The sequence below is a fragment of the Dreissena polymorpha genome, chromosome 6 (assembly GCF_020536995.1).
Source record: "Dreissena polymorpha isolate Duluth1 chromosome 6, UMN_Dpol_1.0, whole genome shotgun sequence".
In the NCBI taxonomy this organism is placed as follows: domain Eukaryota; kingdom Metazoa; phylum Mollusca; class Bivalvia; order Myida; family Dreissenidae; genus Dreissena; species Dreissena polymorpha.
In genome coordinates, this window is record NC_068360.1 from 58,942,103 (window position 1) to 58,969,353 (window position 27,251).

Genomic DNA, 27,251 nt, shown 5'->3' on the forward strand with positions numbered 1-27,251 from the left:
TCGTAAAAGTTTGGAATTAAAGCTTTTATTTTCAGCAGCTGCTTTTTACTAAACGATAAACAATGTTCGGGTTGTCTTTTTACGTGTGAAATAGCCAGAGTACCCGGAGTAATCCCGACCTGTCCGGTAGGGTCACCATCAACCAAACCCATATGCGTAGGGAGCTAGATTGAACAAGGGTCGCCTTGATGATAAGCGTAGTACCTTCCTGGATAGCCGACCAAACGGTGAACAAATGGCTTTAATTATGTTTAAGCTGACCATACAAAGTGCCCCAATATGTTTATTGTATAAAGACATCAATGCGATGCTGAACTTAACGACATTGTGTATACATAATACATCAATTAAAACGTGTTTTCCAAACATGGTAAACAAGAACCACTCAGACTGTCTATAGAATAATGATTAATCTTCCGTAACAGATAAGAAAAGTGATATAACAAAGTTTCTTGGAGCAAATTGGAATAGCACTTTTCTTTTTATGCACTATTTGTTGTTATTTACAATGTTAAATCTTCTTCGCAAAAACTGTAATATATTTTCCTGACTGTAAAAAAAACCAAAGAAAATACTTGTAATAAGACAGAGAATAATCGGAGAAAGCAATATAATCCTTGCTTACAGTGTATGGCTTGTTTTCCTACCTTTGGTATTTTTAGACTCCGAATCCCAAGTACTAATCCTAAGATGTGATGAAATCGATATCATGATGACATGTTAACATGACAACTTTCATTTAATAAATATCCCAACTCTCGGTATTGAGCTGAGCCAACAAACTGCAAAAGTGATGGGTATCTGGCATAATAAAAAAATAATTGCTTAACATTAACACCATGCTTCTTTGGACTTGGAATTGTGAACGATAGATATATAATCTCACAGTTTAACTCCCACAATTAGTGAAGGACGCAATATTCAGTGTAAATTTATGTTTAAAGTTCCTGACCCGCGAATCTTCCGTACATGTTTTTGTTAGATAAATCGTGTCTAGTATTTCGCGTTTGAGGCTATTGAACGTATTATAAAAACATTAACAAGAGACCAATCTGTACTCATGTGTAATGCTCAAAATACTCTTGTGAGATCACCAAATCCTCTTTTTGTCAATACATGCAACCCCAACCTACCGAGTATTGAATGTACATCCATGTTACACAAACACGTCTAATTCAACCACAGAGACCTACAGGGATGTGCCGGAAAAAAAGGTTTGTTGAACTTAAATGCATGACGATATTAATCATTCATCTTTGTTTAGTTTGTCATAGACCGGTAGGAACCGTTGGAGAAAAAAACACAGTTTCACTGCTTTGTGTTAGTTTCGACTTAGCATATTTTTAGCATTTTTTATTGCGATTTTCGAATATACAAGATCCAAGATAACAAACGGCAAGAAAGAAGCCTTGAGCCTTCACTTGTTCGTTATTGGACACAATTGAAATTGAGTGTAATCGCACCTCTAGAGCGTTAAAATAACTTGGTCAGTATAAATTAATTCAAGCGATACAAGCATTTTTCGGCATAGTCGTTATTCATGATATATATCCAGGTGTTCTCTCAATATTGTATTGTCGTAGGTGTCTTTTCCACCTCGACCTATGCTACATTCTTTATTGTTTTAACGATCGGTCCTGATTTTTTTACAAATAAATGTAACGTTCCTTTTTGTATTGTATAATTCAGTTGAATATGTCGAAAATAACGCAAAACATACAATGCGAACGTGAAATAAAATATTTATTCGAAGTAAAATATATTCCTTTTGCAAAAAGTACGCAGGAGTATATATTTGCATTGTGTATGATATTCTGAGTAAAACAAACAGAGTGTCGGCAACATTATTGTATAGTCAAACACCTATATGTCATAATAAAATTGCAAAAACGTCATACGATCTCACCACCTATCACGAGTTATGTGTACACATGAACACATTCAAGTTATGCGTGAATCAAGACTCCCGAAAAAGACGACCAATAATATGGATGGTTTTCATATAAAGAACAAGCTGAATATCCATTAGACTGCACCCAGACTTGCTCACCAACAGCAACTGTGGCAAACGCTTGCATACTGCTACAAGCCATGCTGCCTGCTAGGCTAACGGAAGTCTGTAAAGAAGTTCCATCTTTCACAATTTTCAGACATCCCCAATTACTTGAATCTGAACAGTACTGCACTGCAAACATATAAATCCCAGAAACAGGTGCCGTAAACTTGCCGGTATCGCTAGCATAGCCTTGTCCTGTATTCACAACCACAGTGTTGAAGATCGCGATTTGTGATGCTGATGTTAAGGCAGCGTCTTTTGGTGTACGTGCTTGAAAGAGCACATTCGTTAAATCTGAAATTATATACACGAATTATTGACATCAATTCATGCAATTGTGATAAGAGGAAAGAACTATATAGTTAAGATCAAGCGGTTATACATTAAAGTAAAATCTTTATGGATGAATATATTGAATACCTATCTGATAAATATTGTTTCGTGATGTATTTCTTATTCGCGATTTGTCTCCAATCTATGTAAGTTTATATAGAACTTATGATAATATATTCCAATTAATTGTTTACTAGTTCAAGGCAATACACAACTTCAGATTGTCTATACAAACACACTGTTCCTTAACTCATTCAAAATCGTTATTCAAGTATTAAAATTGATTATATGGTCACTTTAAAAGATTTTATTCGTATTAAATTGTAATGCACATTCAAAAAGTGAATATGTGAAACTCAACATAGGACGGTACACATGTGTTGTTTCAACTAAAAATACACATTAAGCATTAGTAACTCGCTGACGGATGCCGCTAAGTTTCTGTGGGTATACGAATTTACGTATACAGTATTTAAATGTTGTTTAATTCATTGCAGCAATGTACACATAATATTGTTTAGCGTTTTCTATAAAAATCTAATTTAATCTCGATTTCAAACCGTTATCAGAACATTTCAATATAATATATAATACATAAGTCTAAATTACAATGTTAAGTATTAAATCATTGAAAATCAAACTGAGAGTCGGGATGGGGTATCAAAAGAGATTATTAAGAACCAAAATGAGATATCTGATAATAAAATCGACTATAAGTACCGTACTTTGTGAGCGTTGGTTTATAATATCCATGTGTAGCTTTTGTTTCTCAAGTCCCATTGCCAAGTTTTGAATTTTCACGCTGGCTTCATAAACCACTTGATTTTGTTTATCAAGTCCCAACGTCAAGTTTTCAATTTTGACGCTGGCTTCATCAACCACTTGATTTTTTATCTCAAGTTTCGATGTCAACTGTTCAATTTTCGCGCTGGTGTCATCAAGGGCAGAATTCACCTTTTCATTTATGGATTTGATGTCATTTACGATCTGTTCCCATTTGATTTCGTTTCGTATCATCCTCTCGAGAACCATCTCATCATAGTGATACTTAGAACACACCGGGCACGACGGTTCAGCTGCATGCGCCCTCAGAAGTGCGCAGGCGACAATAAAAACACATTCAATTGCTCGCATTCTCAGTCAATCTTAATGTCACTGTGTTTTCTTGTTCAATGTTTGCTGAATATATACTTTCGCGCAGAGTCTGGATTCTATGACGTCACATGTCAATCCACTTACCTTCACTTACGAGTTTGACTGACACGAAACATATTCCTAAGCTTTTCACATCATTTATTTGTTTACTTTTTAAAATGCAAGCAGTGCGTCAAGGATGGACATTAATAATCGGTTCCCATCGTTTTAGTTTATGTTTCAAATGACATAAAATCTTAATCGCCGTAAACATATATAGGCAGCTGTTTATATTCAAATATGATATAAAGATCTAAATCGATAGTGAATGGAGCTGCCACCTTATCGTTTGTGTAAACAAACATCTTTTCTCCGCATTAAAATATTTTAGCAACTTACCGTGGAATAATGAAGTTATTTTGTCTGAATTTAGAAAGGAATACAAATTAAGCATACTGCATTTGTCCAAAATATTTGAGTCAAGTAGAATTGATATATTGTTTAAAACTTCTATATGCAAAGAAAATAAATATTTTCTATATACGCCTTCGGTAGAAATCGAACTCACGCTCTAGTGTGTATTGTAATCAAACACAACAATTTTCAAAAGTGCGATGCGTATAGCGTTTATTAATATGACCCATATGTGTTATTTGTAAAGCACTTTACTTTTAATGATGTCGATTTGTCGATATGTCGATTTAAACGTATGTTTTTTGTCTTAGAATTAAATAGTTAAGACAGTTTTCAAATCTTGTATTGAAACGTGAGCTGTTGATCGCAAAACTCACTAAATTTATCTTACTTAAAAATCTTTTTTGCGCATGTTGAAAAAGATATATAAGATCTAAACTGTGCATCTCAGAGTGTACACCTTTTGTTATATCATCACACATACGATGAAAAGTCATTGAAAACCAAGTCTCAGTGTTAACATATTATTGGTTTAAAATATAAAAATATCTCAATCATGTGAATGTATATAAACTATAATATACCCTTTCACATATGTTTTAATCCGTTAGTATGTTTCTGATTGTCGTTTTTCATAAAAATTTCTATGAATATTTTAATGTAACTTCTTAAGATTTAACTTGAAAACAACAATATTTTATTTTATTATTTTTTGCACATGTTTAACAATTTAAATGTGCACTAACTCGCTGCAGAAAAAAATCAAAGTCTTCAACAACCCTAAAATATTCGAAATGGCTTGTCTCAGAAATTGCTCTCTATAGGGCATGGACATTGTATGGCAGCTAGTCCTTCTGTGAGGTCAAAGATGGATTCCACCATAATATACTACACCAAGATATATGCATATACTGTGAAATCATTTATTTTCGCCAGCACGAAATTTCGTCATTTTTATAAAAATGACGATTTCGTCAGCACTTAAATTCGCCAATTCCTGACTTTGAAAAAAAATGCTTCAGTCAATATCCGAAATATATCGCGGTTGCGAAAAATCGTAGTGGGGAAAGAGGGAGGACACTTGAGAGTCACTTGCATGAGGTGGGTCCTGTTTGTCACATGTCAATATACTAGTCTTTTGTTATCAGGTGATCAGTAATTTGCCCCCATTAGTGTATCATTATTATGATTAGTTGATTAGTGGGACCGAATAACCGTTAACGACTGTTTGAAACCCGGGTTTGAAACAGTGAAGCCAGTTGCCAATTCGTCCTATTCATTTATTATCATGGCCAAACTAATAACAATCTTACCTTTATCGGCGCAAATTAGAGAAGGTGCGAAGATTATTGGTTAAAATTAGTGTTAGCAAACTGTTTGGTCAGTTTTCAATAAAGTTTCAAGAGTTTTGCATCGTAAATATTTGATCACTTTAAGTACAATAATTTTCGGAAGTGTAAAATTAACAGTGCATTATGGGACAACGGTTTCATAGGGCAAAGTTCAGATTTAATTGTAACCACCAATGGACGAGTTAGTTTAAATTAGATTAAATGCAATAGGATACAAAGCAATGTTTTATTGCGTCATACTCAGTCATTCGAAACACGTGCTTTCCGGGGATTTCCTGGAAATCGCGCAAAAATAAAAGTGAATTTTTGAAAACAATTTCCCTACGTTTTGATGGAACTAATCGTTATGATTGCTAATTTCTCTTTACCTGTTACGTTATCAATTTCTACAAGTAACAATAATTTGAAACATGTATCGTAAAACTTCCTAAAACTAACTAAGATGTCAATGATTAAAAAGATCGATAGCCCATAAAACGAAGCACAAGCTATTTTTACACCTGTATTGTAGTTAAACGCAAACAACCAAACTGTTCTGTATTTATTTGTAAGCAATGCGGGGAATGTATACGGTAAGTATATACATCACCATCTTTTAATTTTGTTTATTGTCTTTGATTCGGATCCAATCCGGTGCGTGGAGGCTGTATAATCTTCTGCAACAACACTGAAAAACACAATACACACAATGGGTAATAAAGTTGTTAACAATTAGCGCTTATCATTACAATTCTACCTAAACGAAGTCAACGCAGTCGATACAGCTGTTCTGCTTTCGCGTTTTAGAGCAATGTCACGTGTCAGTTACGTACACTGTGTAATCCACGCCCTTTTGTGTCAAAACCGGATTTATCTTGATTACGTAACAGACGGAGTATGTATGCGTGGATTACGTTGGATTTTAGTGCCTCATGCCTTTGGTAATTCAGTCTAAATTTGTTCAAATATGGGACATAATTGTTCGTTAGGATCTTGAATTCGTCAATCGGTCGACTGACAAAATATACGAAAATTAATGCTTGACGATATATAATGGTTTCACAGTATATATTTAAATAAAGCAAGAGCTCCGCAGAAGGTGACATATGCCCCCCTCCCACCAAACAGGGTTTTGAAGTAGTGGCCCAAATTTCAATAGGGTTCATCTACTGTCGAAGGCAAATGCGCATGTAATGCATCAAGCCAATGTGACAATTCGATGACGACTTATTGATCGGAAACGATTTTCACACTTATTGTAACAGTGACCTTGACCTTTGACCTTATTACCAAAATTTCAATAAGGGTCATCTACTGTATAAGGCCAATGCACATGTGAAGTATCGGTCAATTCGTTGACGAGTTATTGATCGAAAAATATTTTCCCACTTATTGCGATAGTGACCTTGACCTTTGAACTAGTGACCTCAATTTCAATAGTTGTCATCTACTGCCCAAGGCAAATGCACATGGAAAGCAACACGCCAAACTGTCAATTCGTTGACGAGTTATTGATCGGAAACTTTTTCACACTTATTGTGAAACTGACCTCGATCTGTGATCTGGTGACCCCAATTTCAATAGGTGTCATCTACTGTTCAAGGCTAATGCACATGTGAAGTATCAAGCCAATCGGTCAATTCGTTGACGAGTTATTGACCGGAATCGATTTTCCCACTTATTTTGACAGTGACCTTGGCCTTTGACCTAGTGACTCCAATTTCAAAAGCGGTCATCTACTGTCCAAGGTTAATGCACATGTGAAGTATCAAGCCAATTGGTCAATTCGTTGACGAGTTATTGATTGGAAACGATTTCCAAACTTATTGTGATAGTGACCTTGACCTTTTACCGTGTGACCCCATTATCATCTACTGTCATCTACTGTCCAGGGCCAATGCACATGTGAAGTATCAAGCTAATTGGCCCATTCGTTGACGAGTAATGGATCGGAAGAGATCTACCAACAGACCGACAGACAGACCCGACAGACCGACATCCTGCAAAAAAATGTACCCCTTTTGTTCCAATGGGGTGGGGGTGGCATACACATACGTACAAACAAGTGAAATGCATGGGTCAAACGATGGACAAATTCTTGTACAGATGAACCCGCAAAAAATCGAAGCACGTACGGGACAAAGTTATTTCTATAATAGTATATATCCTGCCATTGGTCGTGGGTGTTAAATGAACACTTTTTCCTATAGATATTTTCAACAGTCCCTTGATATTTTATCAAAATGATATTCTACATATAAAACGTGTACATCGATATGGAGGTTGTGTAAAAGTTGGTCACGTGTAATAAGTATGTAATAAGTATGAATTGTTTATCTTCGTCAAAACGGACAGCTAAAACTTTGTTAGTTTGCAAAACATCACGCTATTGTTGCAAAAACCGAATATCAACCGATGCGACACATTTTGCATTAGTATTTGTGTGTACTTAAAAGATGTACAAATAGACATGCAAATGTAAATTAATTAAAAACACTATAAATATTCGTTTTATTTAACGGTATTGTCTATGTTTATGCCATATAATAGTGCTATTTAAAGAACCAGTATTATGGTTTGAACTTAAGTAATATTTCTGAGTTTCCATAGTCATATTTCTGCAATGGTTTGTTTAAACGAATAATTTTTGCGCATTTAAAGTGATATTATTGGCATTTTTCACTGTTGAATTAAGCTGAAAAGAATAAACAGGTCAAAAGAGTTAGTTATAATGTGGTAACTGACCAATTATCTACAACTCATCTTGTCAAAACGAAAGTACGGTAGATATTCAAATGCCTTATTTTTCTATTTCCGGTTTATTGTTATAGTATGTTGATACTGCATAAACAAATATAAGTGCATATAAAGTGAAAACACTAAAAATAAAAAAGGGTTGCGATAGACACCTATAAACTGTTAGATCCATCACCTTAAATAATTAAAAATAAAAAAACATTTAGCTAACATGGTCTACTACATTTCTTCCATCGACGTTGACTTTTATGTTTTTGAAGTTTTATATGCCTATAGTGCATATTGTAAGGTAGCGCTTTTTATGCTATAAACGTCCTATTTAATGCAATATTTAAAAGTCTTTACTCTAAAACTATATATAAAACAGTAAACGTATAAAAAAAGTGCCCCAACACCGGGCCCTCATGTTTTGAAAAAAGGCACAATCATTTTCAAAATATAGCCATTCGCAGATAGTTACAGATACAGATAACAAAACAGTTTATGCTATGATCATGCTTACCAATAAGTATATCAAAAGAATAACGCCTATAATATCCGAATGGTTTACTTACTGCCGCACTCCTTTCTCATTGCAGACACGTTTTTAAAAAAACTGGAACCATTTATAACTCAGGCGGAGAAACCTTAAGGTCACATGTTTTGAGCAAGTCAAAAACAATCGCAAATGTAAGTGTTACCAATATTTAAATAGATTTTACCTTGTCATCTAATTTTACCCTACATGACCAAGTTTCGAATTTGACCGAGATATTATCGGGGTAAATAAGAATAAAAGTTCTGACACAGTTTCATGACGAAAATAAAAGCTCAACGTGATTTTACAATCGTTTTCTTCAATTTTAGCTTGTGTTTAGCCAACTTAATTCAGTTTCAATATCGATTAAGATATAATTGGGATGAATGTTCTAACCAAGTTGCATGAAGATTTGCCAAGATTGTCCCCCTGAGTGTTAAGATGCGATTTCTTTGATTTGACCTTGGGACCAGATTTTTGACTCAACAAAACCCAGTTTAGAGCGCTGTCAATATATATCATCGGGACAAAAGTTCTGAAAAAAATTAATGAAGATTCGGCAGCAAATCCGGTACCTTGAATATGCATATAGGTAAAATGTTGACGACGGACGACGCGCGACGGACGACGAACGGCACACGGAGTGTGATCACAAATGCTCACCATAAGCACGTTGTGCTCAGGTTAACTAACACAATATATTAACAACCAGATTTGACAACAATAACAATGTTTGTAATGGATTTGTTTGAATAGAGATTCAAATTTGTGTATGAAGTTTTATATTCCATTAGCTTAAGAAAGACAATTATTTATGAATGGATGTAACTTTTTTAACATAGTATTTAACTATTTATATATGTATTCATATACTTTAAACAAAGAGCCTCAGGGTCACATGGCATTCTATTAAAATTACTTAAATACGTATCATCCTTTCAATCGAAATATGTCAAGAAATGAAATTGACAGATTTCGAATTGACATTAATAGACCAACAACTACCGACCGTCAACATTTAAGATTTCCTGATACCGAGTCTTGAAGCATGTGTGTCAAAACATTCAAGATAAGACATCAGGTACTCAACATCTAAAACCTGATTTGTTTTAAAACGTATGACTGATCGGAAGGTACCATTACCATTCAGTTTGGGTGGAAAAATATACCTACACACAAGTATGAGTTCACATTACTTCGTAACAAAACCAAGCAATAGCATAAACAATGTACAAACAGGTATGCACATGTAAATTAAATTCATACATTAAAAACACTATAAATATTCGTGACATTGTCGTTCTGAAGAATGCTGAGATTTATTTAACGGTATTGCCTATGTTAATGCCATATAATAGTGCTATTTAAAGCTATACAGCTATAAAATTGAACAAGAAATATCTTTAAAAAAGATATACGGCGTTGATTGTGGTTGTGGTTGATGAAAGATAAAGAGTTATATCAATGAGACAGCAAATTTCTTTTTCTACGCAGTTCTTAGCTGCATTACATGCACATAAATAACCTTGCGCCAGATTTCGTGGCTTATTTCGCATTATTAGATAATGTTGACCATATATCTATAGATATAGAACAAAGCAAGAGATGTGTTCGTCAGAAACACAATGCCCCCTACTGCGCCGCTTTGAAACATTTTTTTTTACCTTTGACCTTAAAGGATGACTTTGACCTTGAACTCCCATCACTCAAAATGTGCAGCTTCATGAGATACACATGCATGCCAAATATCAAGTTGCTATCTTCAATATTGCAAAAGTTATGGCCAACGTTAAAGTATTTTTTTCGGACGGACGGACAGACTGACTGACTGACAGACTGACTGACTGACTGACTGACAGACAGTTCAACTGCTATATGCCACCCTACCGGGGGCATAAATATACAAGAAGAATAGAAATTAAATGAAGATATACGAGTATATGGCCAAACACGAATCAACCGTACATATTTGAAATATAAATACGCGCGTTCTTTGAACAAACATTTATTGTTGTAGTGGTTTTTCGGACATAGTTATTTGATTCGACTGTTAATAGTATGATTAGTATCGCGCTCATCTTAGTAAATTGGTTGCGGTGGTGGAAGAATTCTTATTAAATTAATCAAAACTAGCACCTATCATGGAATTATTGAAAAACAATCCTTTATTGACATCCATTAATATATCGCAGATCTGCAATGAAGATATTTCCGGTCATGTTCACCGGGTTAACGCGATAGAGTTTATATAATGAGTCTTGTACTGACCGCGAACTGAACGTTATACCGTGCGAGATGGAATGCAATGCGTTAAAGTGAGGTCACGATTTCACTGCTGGAACGACAGTTTGTTTAAAGCTTTATACTTCTACATATTATTTTCGCTGTTTCGAAAACAATTTAACATATTTTGGTCCAAACAATTATCAGAATATGTAACAACAATATTTACATGATCTAAAATATGCGTGATCACAGAATGCAATACGGTAGTAATAACTAAATATGAGAACGCATCCTTTAAAAACAAACGCTATGGCGCTGACAATCCTCTGAAAATAAAAGTCGCACGCACAAACCGTATTGATGTCAAGAGTTGAGTGTAAAACTGTTCTATCTATCAAGCCTTTTCATTAGAGATACAATTGTTTCATGCTGAACACGCAGTAAAACAGTGTTTCAAAGACGCAGACATGTTTCGAATGTTTTGGTTGTATGCTGAAATCAGCCAATGGAATAAATTAAGTGTATTCATTTGTGTCTAGCCGCGGTCAGGTCAGGTAAGGTCAAAAGTGACGTTAAACAGCTATGCCAAAAAACAGAGTACAGTAAACATAGACTGGAATTGACGTTCTGATGTTATGCCTCACAAAGCTCTTGACACATTTACCATACTATTTGAAGATCGAATATACTTTTTTGTTTTTTAACCTTTCCTCTGTTCTCTTGTTCTCCATCCTGTTATTGTTTACATTAACTGTTAAGATTGCGATTGTTAAAATTGTATTTACATAATTTTTAAAAAACAACGTGTCCTTATTATTTCTGGTATATTTCACTTATGCTAATTTTTTGTAGCAACTGCATGTTTCCACGTATGAACAGTTTAAATCATCAATCACTCTTCAACGGGTTTAAACCTTTGACCAAGATCAATTCTGTGTTAACTTTTAAACGACATTCTTAAGAAAAGTAAACTTAGTTTCAAATTTGCACGAATAACGAATTGATAAACATTGCCGAGAAGCATTATATTATCAAATGCGGGCGATAATAAAAATATATATGATACCTAGAATACAACGGACACGACAGTTCAACTAAACGTGCCTTCAGAAGTATGCATGCGACAACTAAAACACGCTCAAAAGCTCGCATTCTGAGTCGATCTCACTGTAACTTGGTCGTCTTGTTTAATGTCTTGCGCTGAATATATTCGCTTCGTATTTACCTTCGCAAGTGCAAAGAGTGTGGAGTATATGGCGTCAGATGTTATTTCACTAACGAGCTTGACATTAAACAGATACCGAAAGCACGCAATACAATTCACATCATTTCTTTGTTGACTGTTTTCGAAATGCACGCAAGCAGACAATGATGAACATTACTAATCGGTTGCCAGCGTTTACGTTTATGTTTCAAAGGAAAAAATCTAAGTCGCCATATACATAGACATATGTTTATTTTGAATTGTGAGAAAGATCTCGGGCTAAATAAAAGGGAGCTGTAACCTGTTCCTTTTAGGTTCCCCGTCGTGCTCTTCTAGATAAGTCAATACAAAAATGTACAAAGCTTTTAAAATTGTATGTTTTTTTAAATTAGCAATTGACATATACATGGACAATGGTATTGAACGTTAAGTGCAAGTGTTTGATTTGTAAGGATTTCTCTAGATACCATTTAAATGGTCTGATTATACACCCTGTCCCTTCTGAGCAGATCCTAGATATTTGCCTATAAAAGTCATGCGATACACGATTTTGTGTATGATAAGTTCCATACCTGTTATACGTAACCAATAACAAACATCCTTTCTTCGCTTAGAATATTTAGCAACATGGTGCTTTAAACATGTTTCCATCATATTTGAGTCAAGTATCAAGTTTGTTTATTAAATATGTACATTAAGTTTTTTATATACGCCTACGGCGGAATTCGAACTCACGCCCACAAAAATAGTCACTTCAATGGGTATTTTTAACAACGCTATTATCAATAGCTCGATGAGTTAAGCGGTATTTTTAAATAAAAGTTCATAAAAACGAGACACTTGTGTAACGGAACATTTAAATAAATACTTTAAAAATATTTTTTTTTCAAGTAATTAACCAGACTTAGTATCGATATGCCTTGTCAAACGTATGGTGTGCATCTTACAGTAAAATATTTATGGCAGTCATAAAATCTTATATTTTAGAAAGTTGAGATGTAGATCGAAACACTCTCTGATGTATGTATACTTAGTAATCTTGTATTCAACATAATATGACGAAGGCATATTTTATCAAAAATGCGTACGTTTCTAAAAGTAAAAAGTTACATCATCGCTCAACTCATTAATGTGGTCCTGAGAAACGGAGTCTTCGTTCGTCAGTATGTATGTGATTATATAGTTGTCATAAACATTAATCTGTATGTCGTTTTGTTATAAACATATGTATTTCGCAAAAATGGATTATCAGCTCATTGATTATTACAGAAATAAAAAAGGTTTTCTCAAAATTGTAATGATTATAACGTGTTGTATTTCTAAATCTATTTGCGAAATTCAAACAGATATGCTTTTGCATATCATTTTCAGCTTATAATTTTATTTAAAAAAAAAATCTTGGAATCTATTTAATTGAAAATAGCACTGATTACAAATTACAAGTCCTGAACAAACTATGAGAAACTACCTTAAAAGAGAAAGGGTGATGTTCGAAGCTTCTCCTACAAACTGTCAACATCTAAAATAAAACCAAAACCATCATTTAAATATTGTGTAATTCCTGTGTCTGTTCCTTTGAATCCTGTGACAATTCAGGTGAAGCTTTGATTTCACAAAACATGCAAACAAAATTTATTAATTAAGAAAAGGTTTACTGTTATTGTAAACTTCATTAAAATTGTTTATGCGATAACTTCGAAAACCGCATGCCACAATACGTAACTGCAGATACCAAATAGCATCAAAGTTGTGCACACTGGGGAGCTTATCTTGACTTATCAATTTAGTCAAATATTTGAACTCAATTTAATATATCATGCGGAGTGATAGTTGGTAAAGGTTTCATCCAATTTGAACGTGCGTGCATTATTAAACTCTAATAACATTACCATTACACAATTTTTAAATGTTACTCGCTAGAATGGTATATAAGTATCATGAGTAGTTGCGTATTCAAAACATTGATAACCATATTACAATGAAATACAACTTTCAAATTATTCGTATTTTGGTCGGGGCGTTGGAACGGTCGTGATTGACGGCGTAGCAAACCCTTAACTATGCTAAGCAATTGTTATTTAAGATCAAATGTACAATGTGCCTATTTAACAACATATACTATATTTATTAAACGCCATTGCCTACTGGTTATGGGTGTATAATGAACACTTTTTTCTATGGATATGTTCAGTGGCCCCTTGATATTTTATCAGAATAATATTATACATGTACAACTTGTACATCGATATGGTTTTTTGATACAGGGAAATTAATTTGCAACAAAAATGAGCATTTCTTCTTTGTCACACTTGAAAAGTTCATCTTTGTTATTTCAAAACAACATGACAAATTTAAAATGAAGTTCATAAGACTAGCGAAACTTCGCTTGGTTTTTGGAACATATAAGTGGACGACGGTAAAGGTCATTAAGCAAAAAAAACCTTCCAACCGAAGGTACACAACTTAAGCCTTACAACCTGCGTTTACATGCATGTTTTTGACCTCAGACATTTTGTGTTTTAGATATTATGTATCTTATGTCCTTTTTCAAAATCGAGTATGTGTTTTGAAGTTACTTATGTCCTTCCACTTCTGAAGCTGCATCATTTGAGTATCCAAAGTATGTCTATAGCAATACCTAACTTACATACTAGATTAACGATTAACGACCGTTTGGACATTGTTTCATTAAATCTGTACTCTGAGAAATCCCACCTGCACTGTATGGCGACTCGCTAACTAACCCAGGAATCAAACCGGGTCGCTAATGTAAGAAGCCCGTGAAACACTACATTAACTGGACTGCCAATCAAACTGTGAACAAATTCCTTTAACCATGTTAATGCTTACCTTACAATGTACCCCAATATGTTTATTGTATACATACATAAATGCATACCTGAAAATTAATACATTGTTTGTCAATAATTTAACAACTTCAACTTCTTTGCCAATGAAATAACACAAAACAACATAGGCTGCTTATACAATTATGTATGATAAGACTATTTTGATAACACAATTCATGAAAGGCAAGTTGAAACACACGTATCTCCTTCAGCACTGTTTAAGGTGGAATTTACAATACTATATTGTGTTGGTATTAGCTGTAAAACCATACCTCGACTTTAAAAATTAATTCAAAGAAAAACCTTTCCCATGAATCACCAGCACCATGTTTCTGATTGAAAAAGAAAAATTCGAAATATTCTAAAAACGATTATTGATTTTAACGATATGCAGGAAAGCTTAGATTTTTGTGTCTGTTGTTATATAACAAAGGAATACAATAATTGCAGAAAGCAAATAAAAACTAATCCCGCTGATATTATATTGCCAGTTGTGCAACTTCAAATTTCAAGCACTAATTATCGATGTGATAAACACAATATTACATGTGTAACTAGACAACTCTTATTTGAGAAATTTCCAAACTCTCAGTATTCAGGTGAGCCAACGAAAGCCAAAAGTCGGTTAATCTGGACAAATAAACACTTTATTTCTGAACATAAATACCATGCATATATCTTCTTTACATAATTATAACTATGGGTATCACGTATTCCTTTAACAAGTTGCTGCCAGACATTAAGTAGATTAGCCTGCATTTAATTTTTTTTCGTTTTTTATGCATTTGACTTATTATATAGAAACCAATTACATGATAAGTTTCCCGTCAGTTCTCGTAAATATAGTATAATATCAAAATCTCATGATGACCACCAAAACAAACCTCTGTTTAGACATGAACCCCAAATCCACCGAGTAATGAATGTACATGTATCTTACTCTAAACTAGCCAGCAACAAGCAGTGAAACACAGGCAGGTTTTATTAAATCAACAGAGACCCAGAGATGTAACAGCGAAGAACATAAATGCAAAGGGACATAATTCTGTCCTATCTATCGTTTATATTTGTTTTTGTTTTTTATTAGACCGGTAGAAACCATTGGAGACAAAACTGCTGTACTACTTTGCGGACTCCACATGTCACTTCAAGTCGAATGTTGAAGGTGAAAATTGGTGGCGCGTGAAAATCGGATAAAACGAGACCCCATGGTTTGATAAGGAGACTTTCAATAAACTATTGAAACAGGCTTATTGAAACGGTTTTCTTTGATTGTATCATCTAAGCTTCTTGTGACAACATCAATATAACTCGTGCTCTAAAGTTAAAGCTTTGCGTTTAGCGATTAGAAGAATGACTTTTCAAGTGACCAAGTTCACCCATGAATTAATTAGATTTTAATACAGGAAAATAATGTTCATTATACTTCGAGCTTAGGTGAGCTATTGTAAAAAAAACTATTTCCGGCCTCCGGTGTCGAGTGTTATGGGATATGCGGTGTCTGACTTATACCTTTAGCTTTTCACTTCTCTAGAGGCCTCATGTTTTATCCAATTTTGATGACATTTCGTCAAAATGTTAATCTAGATAAAATCTAAGCCCATTTTGAAACCGAGTCACGAACGTTCGAAATAAGGTCATGAAGTCAATTTTGGACAAATTCTAAACGCAAAATTCTGCCTCAATCTTGATCAAACTTGGTTAAACTTTGGCTAGCGACCGGGATATCAGGGGCTTGTTCCCGACTGTTGGGGCGTTTTTTAGATTTCCCCCAAAGACACCAAGTACTGGTTATAGGCCCAGGAAACGGACTCAAAAGCGTTTCAAATCAAGCTAAAAAAAAGGTTTTAACTAAACTTTGTTCAAATGTTTATCTTAAAAACGTTTACTCAAAATAAGAATCTGGGTCAAGTGCTTTCAAACAAAAGACCATCAGTTCAAATCCGAGAGAAACCTTGTTACCGATCTAGAAGCCTCAAAATGACTCTGTCTTGATGATAAAGTTTACCCTTCAATATATGGGCCTTGTTCGGATCTGAAGTACGTGGGGGAAAATAAAGGTCAATGTTCAATTTTAGAAAATATCTTGATACCTCTTTAGTGGCCACATTTATGATAATAATTACTCATCATTGTCTGTTCCACCTCGACATATGCTTAATTATTTTATTGTGTTACGATCTGTCTGATTATTCTGTTTACAAATGTTTGCAACGTTCATTCTTGTATCGTTTAAGCAAAAAGTACGTAGGAGTATACATTTGCATTGTGTATGACATTCTGAGTAAAACAAACACATTGTCGGCAATATTTTGTATAGTCAAACACCTAGATGTCATCACAAACTGCAAATACGTTACACAATTTCACCAACTATCATTTGGTATGTGGATTCCAGGAAAAGATGACCAAACTTGTCCCGAATGTTCGTATAAATAACAGTTTCCATCCCATCCATTAGACCTCACCCAGACTTGCTCACCAACAGCAACCGTGGCAAACGCTTGCATACTGCTACACGCATAGTTGCTGCCAGCTGGGTTAACGGAATTTTGTAAAGTCGTTCCATTTTTCACAATTCCAAGACATCCCCATTCGTTCACTGGAGTACAGTACTGCACTGCAAACATATAAATCCCAGAAACAGGTGCCGTAAACTTGCCGGTATCGCTAGCATAGCCTTGTCCTGTATTCAAAACCACAGTGTTGAAGATCGCGATTTGATTATTTTTTAAGGCAGCGTCTTTTGGTGTACGAGCGAAAAAGAGCACATTCGTTAAATCTGAAATTCTATACTCAAATTATCAAATAATATTATATAAATGTATGCAATTTTGCTGACGGGAGAAAGAACTATGTCGTTAATATAGGAGATTTATATTGGTCAAAACATTTAACATTAAATCTAAATAAATTAATGTTTTTAACTACTGATATGTTAAAAAGATAAATTCTTATAAATAAGCCTTTTTAAAGACACACAGTCCGACAGAATTTTATTGGCCTATGCGAATGTACCCTCTCTTTCCGTTACTTCCCATCTGATACATATTTGTCTATTCCGACTGAGTTTTTAACGAGTTTGAGGCAAAACATATCCTCAGATTGTTTCTCATTCATTAGCGTTATTTAAGTATGGTTATTAAATTAATTTTACGGTGTTGACTGGGTGTTTCGTTTGAAACTTTGTACACTGATCAAGCATATTTGAAATATTTTATTCGTACCATTATAAACTCAAACATCAGACTGTGAACATATTCTGTCTCCATCAATGATGCACATTAAGCATTAGCCACTCGTTGCCGTACGACACACAGTTACTGTGCGTATACAAGTATATAGTATATTACTATTTTATAAATGATTGCGGTAACATAAGACATAAAATGAAGAAATATTTGTTTATACGTTTCCTATAAAAGAAATTTAATCTTAATTTAAAACCGTTATTAAAACTTTTTAGCAGCAGATTTGTTCACTTACTCTAAATTACAAGGTTAACTATTTAAATAATTGAAAATCAAAATGAGAGAATGGAATATCCTCATGAGATACGTGATAATTAAAATGACTTTGAATACCGTACTTCGTGAGCGGAGCGTTTTAAGATCCATATCAAGCTTCTGTTTCTAAAGTCCCAACGTCAAGTTTTCAATTTTCACGCTGGCTGCATAAACCACTTGATATTGTTTGTCAAGTCCCAACGTCAAGTTTTGAATTTTCCCGCTGGCTTTATCCACCACTTGATATTGTTTCTCTATGAACAAAAAGTTTTTTAAAGTTCTGTTGTTATGACTTCCAAAGCACTGGGGAAAAACCTCACACGTTTCTAACATAAATATTCGTTCTCTTGTTTTCTGTCCGTTTATTGTTGTCAGTTAAATGTTAAGATTGCGATTGCTTAAATTGTATGCACGTGCGTTTCAACAATACGTTTCCTGTTTATTTAAGGGACTATTTTACGTATGGTAATTGTTTGTAGTTTTAGCGTATGAACTGTTATTATCCTCCTATATTCAGCAAGGTTTGTTGATATTTTTGTAACAATTTTCTTACAATAAAAAAAACATGTACTTCCAAGTGGGCATGACCTACAAATTATTAAAATTGCAGAGAGGCATACACATCTCAAATGTGGGCGTCACTAAAATTATATCTGTCAGAGACATGATAATATGGTAATGGGTGAAGTTGATTTTTTAGTATATACCTGTTTAATGCTTTTAACAAAATACAGGTTGTGTCAATCGTTGATATAAATCCCGTATTATGCTGCTCGCTGTTTTCCGATTCTGTATTACCATACTAGCCGGACTACTTTCTATGAACCATTTAATGACGTCACATAACGCGCAACGAAAATAGGAAACCCCTAATTAATATTACGAAATATATAACGTAGTACATCGCGTGACGTCATTTCTGTGACGAAACACAATAGTTTTATTTAAACTCTCTGGAATTTAAGGACATGTCGGACGTGATTATTTTTAACAGTAAACTATTCGTTTAAAACATCGAACGAATGCAAAACGTATTTCGGAGTGTGTGTTTACCATGCATAAATGTAAATTTCGATAGGAATACAATAAAATAGTGTGGTTCAAACTAAGTTTCGATGAAGATATGGAAGAATAGAAGTGGAAGTGCATATCGTTTCAACTTTTTTGTTATTGGCGTCGCACTGAAGTGCGGCGACTAGTATGCAATACGTTTTTTTTTCGCTTATGGGAGGAGAAGTTATTTTACGGATCAATGTATATATTTTTGATGTCAGAATATCTTGGATAGTGGTGATTTTTTGTGTGTTAATTAGTGTAAATAAGTACTGCATTTGTGCCTATTACATTTACTTCAACATTTATTGTCAATAATGCAAAGCTAATTTAATTTCAATGTCATAATTCCCAATTTGGCAGCTTTTTTAACTATGAACATCAAACAGATCAACAAGTCAATGTGTGAAACCCACACAAAGTTACACTAAATTATAACCAATTGAACAATTAAATACCACACTTTTTTGTTCAATTTCTCCCGATTGTAGCATATCATGGATGTGCACTTGATGATTTGTAACTTAAAAGGGGCATTTTATAGTGCAAGTTGATACGTTTTCTAATATTATTGCATCTTTTTCTAATAAAACTGTGTTGATCCCTTATTATCATAAAAATATTAGAAATAATATAAGCATTACGTTTTCATACCTTTAAACATTAGGATGCTTTGCAGCAGATAAAATGTAACCCGACCGAGTTAAAGCAATTGTTTCTTGATGTAAGTATTTAAATGCGAAGAAGATAAGGTACTGGAAGACGTTGCGCCTTGCACCACATTATTTTTGTTCCCTTGACAATATCAGCCTTAATTTACATGGTTTGGTATTGAAAATATTGAAATCAACGTGAGAGTGTGAAGAATTAAAATATGATCATTTAAAGTTAAATAAAAACTGATAATCAAAACGACAATAAATACCGTTCTTTTAAGGCAGAGATTTGTAATATCCACGTCCAACTTATTTGTCTGAAGTTAAAATGTCATATTTTCAATGTTCGCGGTTTCTTCATTGAAAACTTGCTTTTGTTTGTCAATGCTCGAGGTCAAATTTTCAGTTTTCACGCTGACTTTATCAACGCCATGCTTTTTTCACAAGTCCGAATTTGAATATTTACGATGGCTTCATCAGCCATTTGCTTTGGTTTCTCAAGTCTCGAAGTCAAATGTATAATTTTCACGCTGTTTTCACCATCACTTGCTTGTGTTTTTCAAGTATCGAGGTAAAATTTTCATATTTCACGCTGTTTTCAGCAGCCACTTGTTCAATTTTCGACGCTGACTACGTCAACCACAAATGGCGCATATGTGTAAATAAACCATTAAGTTAAAACTTTTTTAAAGACTTTACCGAAAATGATGCCATTATACCTCTTAAAACGTATGATATGTATCTAACAATACAGATATTTATGGCAGTCGTAACATTTTTTATTGTAAAATGAATAGATGGAGATCGCAACAGTCGCTCAATATTTCACAATCTTGTTTGCACAGAATATTAAGGAAGATATACTTTATCAAAACTAGAAAAATAATATCCTCTCTCTCTATATATATATAATGTACTTCTATATGGGGGTTGCTACTAGGTATGTATGTGTTTAAGCGATACATTGTCCTCCTTTGTCAAAGTTGACTACTTGAACTTTGTTATTTCCAAAAACAAAAGAGAGTTTGAATAAAGCGCATAACTCAAGCGATATCTCAGATGGGTTTGCATATGATAAGTGGATTACTTTGCATACACCAAAATATATTTTAATTCAAAAATGCCTTTAAACAATTATAGAACTTGATTTACTTAACCTAACGAAATTCATCGAAATCTATCGGCAACTTCTCCTAGCACATCCAACTTCTCACAGCATATCGTGTTTCCGGGGGTGACAAAACAGATTCCAAAAGCACGCAATAAATTGCACATTATTTATGTTTATACTGTTTACGAAATGTCAAAATGGCGTCATGGATGAACACTAATTATCAGTTCACATCGTTTAGGTAAATGTTTCAAAGGACAGAATCTTAATCTCCGTAAACATGCACATCTCTTTATATTCAATTTATATAAAGATCCTAAGAAAAGTTGACAGGAGCTGCCACTTGCTCCTTGTTGGTTAATTTTCCGCCTGAGAAATGTTTTAGCAACCTAACGTGGAATATTGAAGGTATTTTTTTGAATTTAGAAATTATTTAAAATGACGCATATTATATTTGTCCAGCATATTTTCGTCGAGTAGCAATGGTATTTTGATTAAATCTTCTATATACAATGCTAATCATGTTTATAGTATACGCCTCCAGTGCGTTTCGAACTCACGCCTACAACATTAGCGCGCTTCAATGGGTATTTTTCACTAACAGAGTGCTTTAATCAAAAAGCGTTACATTTTATAAGTGTTTATAAAAATGACAAACATGTGTAAATGAACCATTTAGTTAATACTTTGTTAAAGTACCTTACAGTACATGCTGTCGATGTTTCCCTTTAAACGTATGATATATATCCAAAAAAAATTATTTCGGGCAGTCATAATATGTATAATATAGAAGGATGAGATGTAGATCGCATCACTCGCTGATTATGTCTTACTAATCAAGCTAGTTTGCAGATTATGTTGAAGAAGATATATTATATCAAAACTGTAGTACCGTTCTTAGAACAAACATTTCATTATACCATCGCACAACACGATTATTTGCCACTGAGAACCGATGTCTTAGTCCGTCAGTATGTGTGTATGAGATTTTTCATGTGTCATTTATCTTTATGTGAATGTCTTTGGATTCTTCTTAGGATTGAATGTGGAAATGTACAAATTTAATAATTTTGATGTGCAAAAAACTACGCGTTGCTAGTCGGTCTGCTCTTAACTACGCTAAGAACGATAACCACCGCATCTGAGGCTATTAATAGATGCTGATAACCAAGTATAGTGGGATGTTGTGGAATCTCGTTTATAGTGCATCCTACTATTGCTGTTTCTGGAAACATTATTTTGTTCTCAACATATAGCGGCGATTTTTTGTTCTCACGGGTGCTTACAACGCAATAGTAGAAGGTTAAGTTTGTTTACATACACAGTTCTTAATTAATAAAACGTTGAACATGAGTTCGCCAATTACAACAGGTAAATTATAGTCAAAAACAAAATGCTTTAAAATCGCTAAAACCGAATATTAGGTAATCGGCGTAAATGCTGACTTCGAAGTAAATTTTGAAATTAACGTTTCTATATAATTAAATTGAAAACAAAAGATTAACTATTGTGTTTGTAAACTTGTTAGTCACATATTCTCCGCATGAAATGTGTGTTATCAACTTATCATTGTCAAACCACACATTAGTGAAAGTAGATAAAAAAATTACTACGGGATTACCACGTGTAAGTGTAAGTAGATACAAATTATGCACATCATATGTGTCCTCACATGCCTTATCATGAGTGTATTTCTTCACCATCGAAATATATCGTATGTTAATATTTGATAAACACGCAGTTTTCTTTCGACACATTTAAATCTCATGTTCATAGCCGCACCATGCGAAAATGGGTCTTATGCGTTTCGGCCAGCGTATCTTAAGCCCAACCTGTGCATTTGCGCAGTCTGGTCAGAGGCGATGCTGTTCGCTATAAAATCACACAATGTGTTATGTTCTCATATGTATCTCCTGACCAGACTGACAAACTGATCTCGGAGTGCAATTGAAAGATGAAGTTATTGTGGAAATTGCATAAATAGACCAATAACTACGGCTCGTCAACTTGTCAGATTTGCTGATACCGACCGTTGAGCCATTTGTGCCAAATTATGAACGAAAAGTTAAGTAATTAAGATTTCAAATAAATCTAACAACAGTTTTCTTTTAAAACACATTGCTTGTCTCGCGATACCATTATAGCTTGTGTCAGTCAATATATACAGTGTTGGTGAACAATGTACCCACACAAAATGATGACTCTTATTTCTTCGTCAAAAAACCATGCCATAACGTCATCCTACCAAATAACAGACTAAACAAGACTATTGCCAAGCAATATATGTCCCCTACCGGCTCCACCATTGTCAGATTTTTTTATATTATTTGTTGCCATAGCAACCATAAATTTTGACGTAGGAACAAAATGAAATGACGTGCATAATGGCCATATTGTCATCTATCCATGTTTTAAGTTTCATGAAAAAATATTTAGAACTTTTAAAGTTATTGCAGAATCCATAAAAGTGTGACAGACTCACAGACTGACGGACTGACGGACACACAGAGCGCAAACCATAAGTCCCCTCGGGTGAAACCGGTAGGGGACAACAAAGATTGGCACATTGTGTTATGCAAGAACGATACGTGCTTTGACTCTCTGTTGTTATGCCTCCCAAAGCACTGGGAAAAAACTCACAAGTTTCAAGCATAATTGTTTTTTCTCTTGTTCTTTATCCGTTTATTGCTGTCAGTTAAATGTTAAGATTGCGATTGTTAAAATTGTATTTACACGCGTTTTCAACAATAAGTTTCCTATTTCGTTTAGGTACTATTTTACGTATGGTTATTGTTTGTAATTTCATCGAATGAACTGTTAGTATCCTCCCTCGTTCATCAAGTGTTTTTTTTATACCCTCTGACCCATTTCGATTTTTTGTTTACTTTGTAACTATATTCTAACAAAAAATACATGATGATGTAGTTCCAAGTGGGCATGACTTGAAAATTATAAAAAATTGCAGAGAGGCATACACATCTAAAATGTTGGCGTTAATAAAATTATATCGGTAAGAGACATGATAATTATAGTAAGGGGTGGAGTTCAGTTTTGTATTCGGTCAGGGGTATACTAACAAAGTATTTGGTCAGCCTCTCCAATGTAGTTACACAATGGTGGTATAATAAAAAGCAGCTCCGGGTTGACTTTCTTAAGGCTATATCATAACAAATGAGCTCGTAATGCAACCTGAACAAAATGGCATCAATAATGACAATATCGCTTACAACTGAAACTTTAAAACAGATCGATTTCACTAATAGAGCTTTCAAATCAGTCATTAACAAAAATAATAAAACGACACGCTTCGTTTTATTAGAACTTTAATTCAATGCTCATAACAATAACAAAACAACGATGATCATTTGCGCTTTCATTTTCTGTGCTTCCATCCATAAATCTTAATTTAATTTAAACCACTTTAAATGGCTTAGGTGAGCCATTGTGAACAAACAAAATGTCCGGCGTCGTGCGGTGTGCGGTGCCTGTCGTCCACTTTTAGCTCTTCACTACTAAAGAGACCACGTGTTTATCCCATTGTGATGAAATTTCGATTATGTTAATCTTTACAAAATCTAAGACCATTTTGAAACTGAGACACGTGCGTCCAAAATAATTCCATCAGGTCAATGTAGAACAAATTTTACACGCCACATTTTGACTCAATCTTGATCACACTTTGTCTAGCGACCGGGAGGTCAGGGATTCGATCCCCACTAAGGAGGGAGCGTTCTTTAGATCCCCCCAAATACGCCAAGTACTGATTCTAGGCCCAGGAAACGGGCTCGAAAGCGTTTCAAATAAGAAGTAAGTAATTTCAATCCGATCGAGCTAAAATAAATAGGTTTGAACTAAACTTGGTAAACATGCGCAGCTTTGAAATGCTTCCTTATAATCAAGTGATGTCAAACAAAAGGTCATCAGTTTACATCTGATAGAAACCTTGTTAACGATATAGAGCCTCATTATGACTCTGTCTTGATGCAACTTGGTGATAACTGTACCCTGCAATGTATGGGCCGAGTTCGAATCTAAGTTACGTGCGATAAAAAAACCAACAAGGTAAATAGTTAAAATCTAAAAAAACATCTTGTTACCTCTGCAGTGGCCACATATATGATAATTATGACTCAACCTTGACGAATCATGGTCACAGTGTATCACCCTTGAAATTAGTGGCGTTTTTAAAGAGTAAATTGTTTCATCCATTAAAAAATAATTTTATATATACCAGTTTTAGTTATTACATCATGATGTATGTGCCTGCAAAAACTAGTGCATTTTAGTGGCGACTTTGTTAGCATATATTTTTATTGCAATCTTCGAATAGTGGAAAACATAAACCTCATATAAATATGCCTTGAACGTTCACTGTTTCGTAAATGGACATAATATTAAGTTATTTTAGTATAATCTCATCGGAACGGCGTTAGAATAACTTGGTAGGTATAGATTAATTCAAGCGATACAAGCATTTTTCGGCATAGGCGTTATTTATGATATATATCCAGGTGTTTTCCCAATATTGTATTGTCGTAGTTGCCTTTTCCGTCTAAACACTACATTCTTTTTGTGGGTTTCGATAAGTCCTGATTATTGTGTTTTACGAATGTTTGTAACGTTCCTCTTTGTATTGTATAATTCAGTTGAATGTGTCGAAAATATCGAAAGCAAACATATCGAATATGAAATAAAGGATTTATTAAGAGTAAAATATATTGCTTTTACAAAAATACGAAGGAGTATATTGGATAGGATATTCTGAGTAAAACAGACACCGTGTCGGCAATATTATTTTATAGTCAAACAACTATATGTCATCATAAAACTGCAAAAACGTTAAACAATGTCACCATTTATGATGTGGTATGTGTCCGCATGAAGACATTCCAGTTATGTGTGTATCAGGACTCCCGAAAAAGATGACCAAACATATGTCTTATATTCGTATAAATTACAGTTTCCACCAAATCCATTACCCCTCACCCAGACTTGCCCACCAACAGCAACTGTGGCAAACGCTTGCATACTGCTACACGCATAGTTGCTGTCAGCTTGATTTACGGAATTTTGTAAAGTCGTTCCATTTTTCACAATTTCCAGACATCCCCATTGGTTAGCTTCAGTACAGTACTGCACTGCAAACATATAAATCCCAGAATCAGGTGCCGTAAACTTGCCGGTATCGCTAGCATAGCCTTGTCCTGTATTCACAACCACAGTGTTGAAGATCGCGATTTGTGAACTTTTTAAGGCAGCGTCTTTTGGTGTACGGGCGTAAAAGAGCACATTCGTTATATCTGAAATTATATACACAAATTATTAATATATTTGCATGCAATTTTTTGACGGGGAAAGCACTATGTCGTTAACATAGGAGATTTATATCGGTCAAAACATTTAACTGTTATCTTTATAAATTAATGTTTTTAAATACTGGTATGATAAATAGATCAATTCTTATAAGTTAGCCATTTTTAAGACATACAGTCCGACAGAATTGTATTGGCCTTTACGAATGTACCGTTCTTTTCCGTTTCTTCCCATCTGATACATATTTGTCTATACCGACTAAATGTTTAACGAGTTTGAGGCAAAACGTATCCTCATATTGTTTATACGAATAAATCGTTGCTCTACTCATTCATTAGCGTTATTTAAATATGATTATTAACTTAATATTACGGTATTGACCGGATTTTCGTTTGAAACTTTGTACAATTTCCATGTATATTTGAAATACTGCATTCGTATCATTTTAAACTCAAAATTAGACTGCGAAAATATTTTGTCTCCATCAATGATGCACTATAAGCATTAGACACTCGTTTCCGTACGACGCACGGTTACTGTGCGTATATAAGTATATAGTATAATACTATTGTATAAATGATTGCGGTAACATAAGAAATATAATGAAGAAATAATGTTGTAAGCCGTTTCCTATAAAGCGAAATTTAATCTTAATTTAAAACCGTTATTAAAAATTTTGAGCAGCATATATATTAACTCACTCTTAATTACAAGGTTTACTATTGAAATAATTGAAAATCAAAATGAGAGAATGGAGTATTAAAATGAGATACGTGATAATTAGAATAACT

General features: G+C 34.1%; 2 protein-coding genes across 5 annotated transcripts in view; both read right to left on the reverse strand.

The window, feature by feature from the left end:
- LOC127833540 (heavy metal-binding protein HIP-like) overlaps nucleotides 1–27,251 on the reverse strand; it is a 36,688-nt gene that overhangs the window by 8,976 nt on the left and 461 nt on the right. Inside the window, exon 2 of one of the 4 annotated variants that reach the window (XM_052358848.1) lies at nucleotides 16,897–17,603. The exons of 1 other annotated variant lie outside the window; for it this stretch is intronic. In XM_052358848.1, the coding sequence (XP_052214808.1) occupies nucleotides 17,188–17,603 (416 nt within the window). In that variant the 3' untranslated portion in view covers nucleotides 16,897–17,187. Of the gene's footprint in view, nucleotides 1–16,896; nucleotides 17,604–25,864; nucleotides 26,448–27,251 lie in introns of those variants that run through there. 2 more of the 4 variants (XM_052358852.1, XM_052358850.1) reach the window with 2 other exon arrangements.
- LOC127833541 (heavy metal-binding protein HIP-like) lies at nucleotides 1,731–3,671 on the reverse strand. The gene is made up of 2 exons (XM_052358853.1): nucleotides 3,115–3,671; nucleotides 1,731–2,350 (listed from the first exon to the last, which is right to left on the reverse strand). Exons 1-2 carry the CDS (start codon nucleotides 3,521–3,523, stop codon nucleotides 1,947–1,949), a joined length of 813 nt encoding a protein of 270 aa, XP_052214813.1. The 5' UTR covers nucleotides 3,524–3,671; the 3' UTR covers nucleotides 1,731–1,946.

What these genes read in the sequence shown, in the direction of transcription:
- LOC127833541 (XM_052358853.1), bottom strand. Translation starts at nt 3,523, where the DNA reads ATGCGAGCAATTGAATGTGTTTTTATTGTCGCCTGCGCACTTCTGAGG. An exon ending in TATAAACCAACGCTCACAAA is followed by an intron (nt 2,351 to 3,114) that starts GTACGGTACTTA and finishes ATATAATTTCAG; the next exon opens with ATTTAACGAATGTGCTCTTT.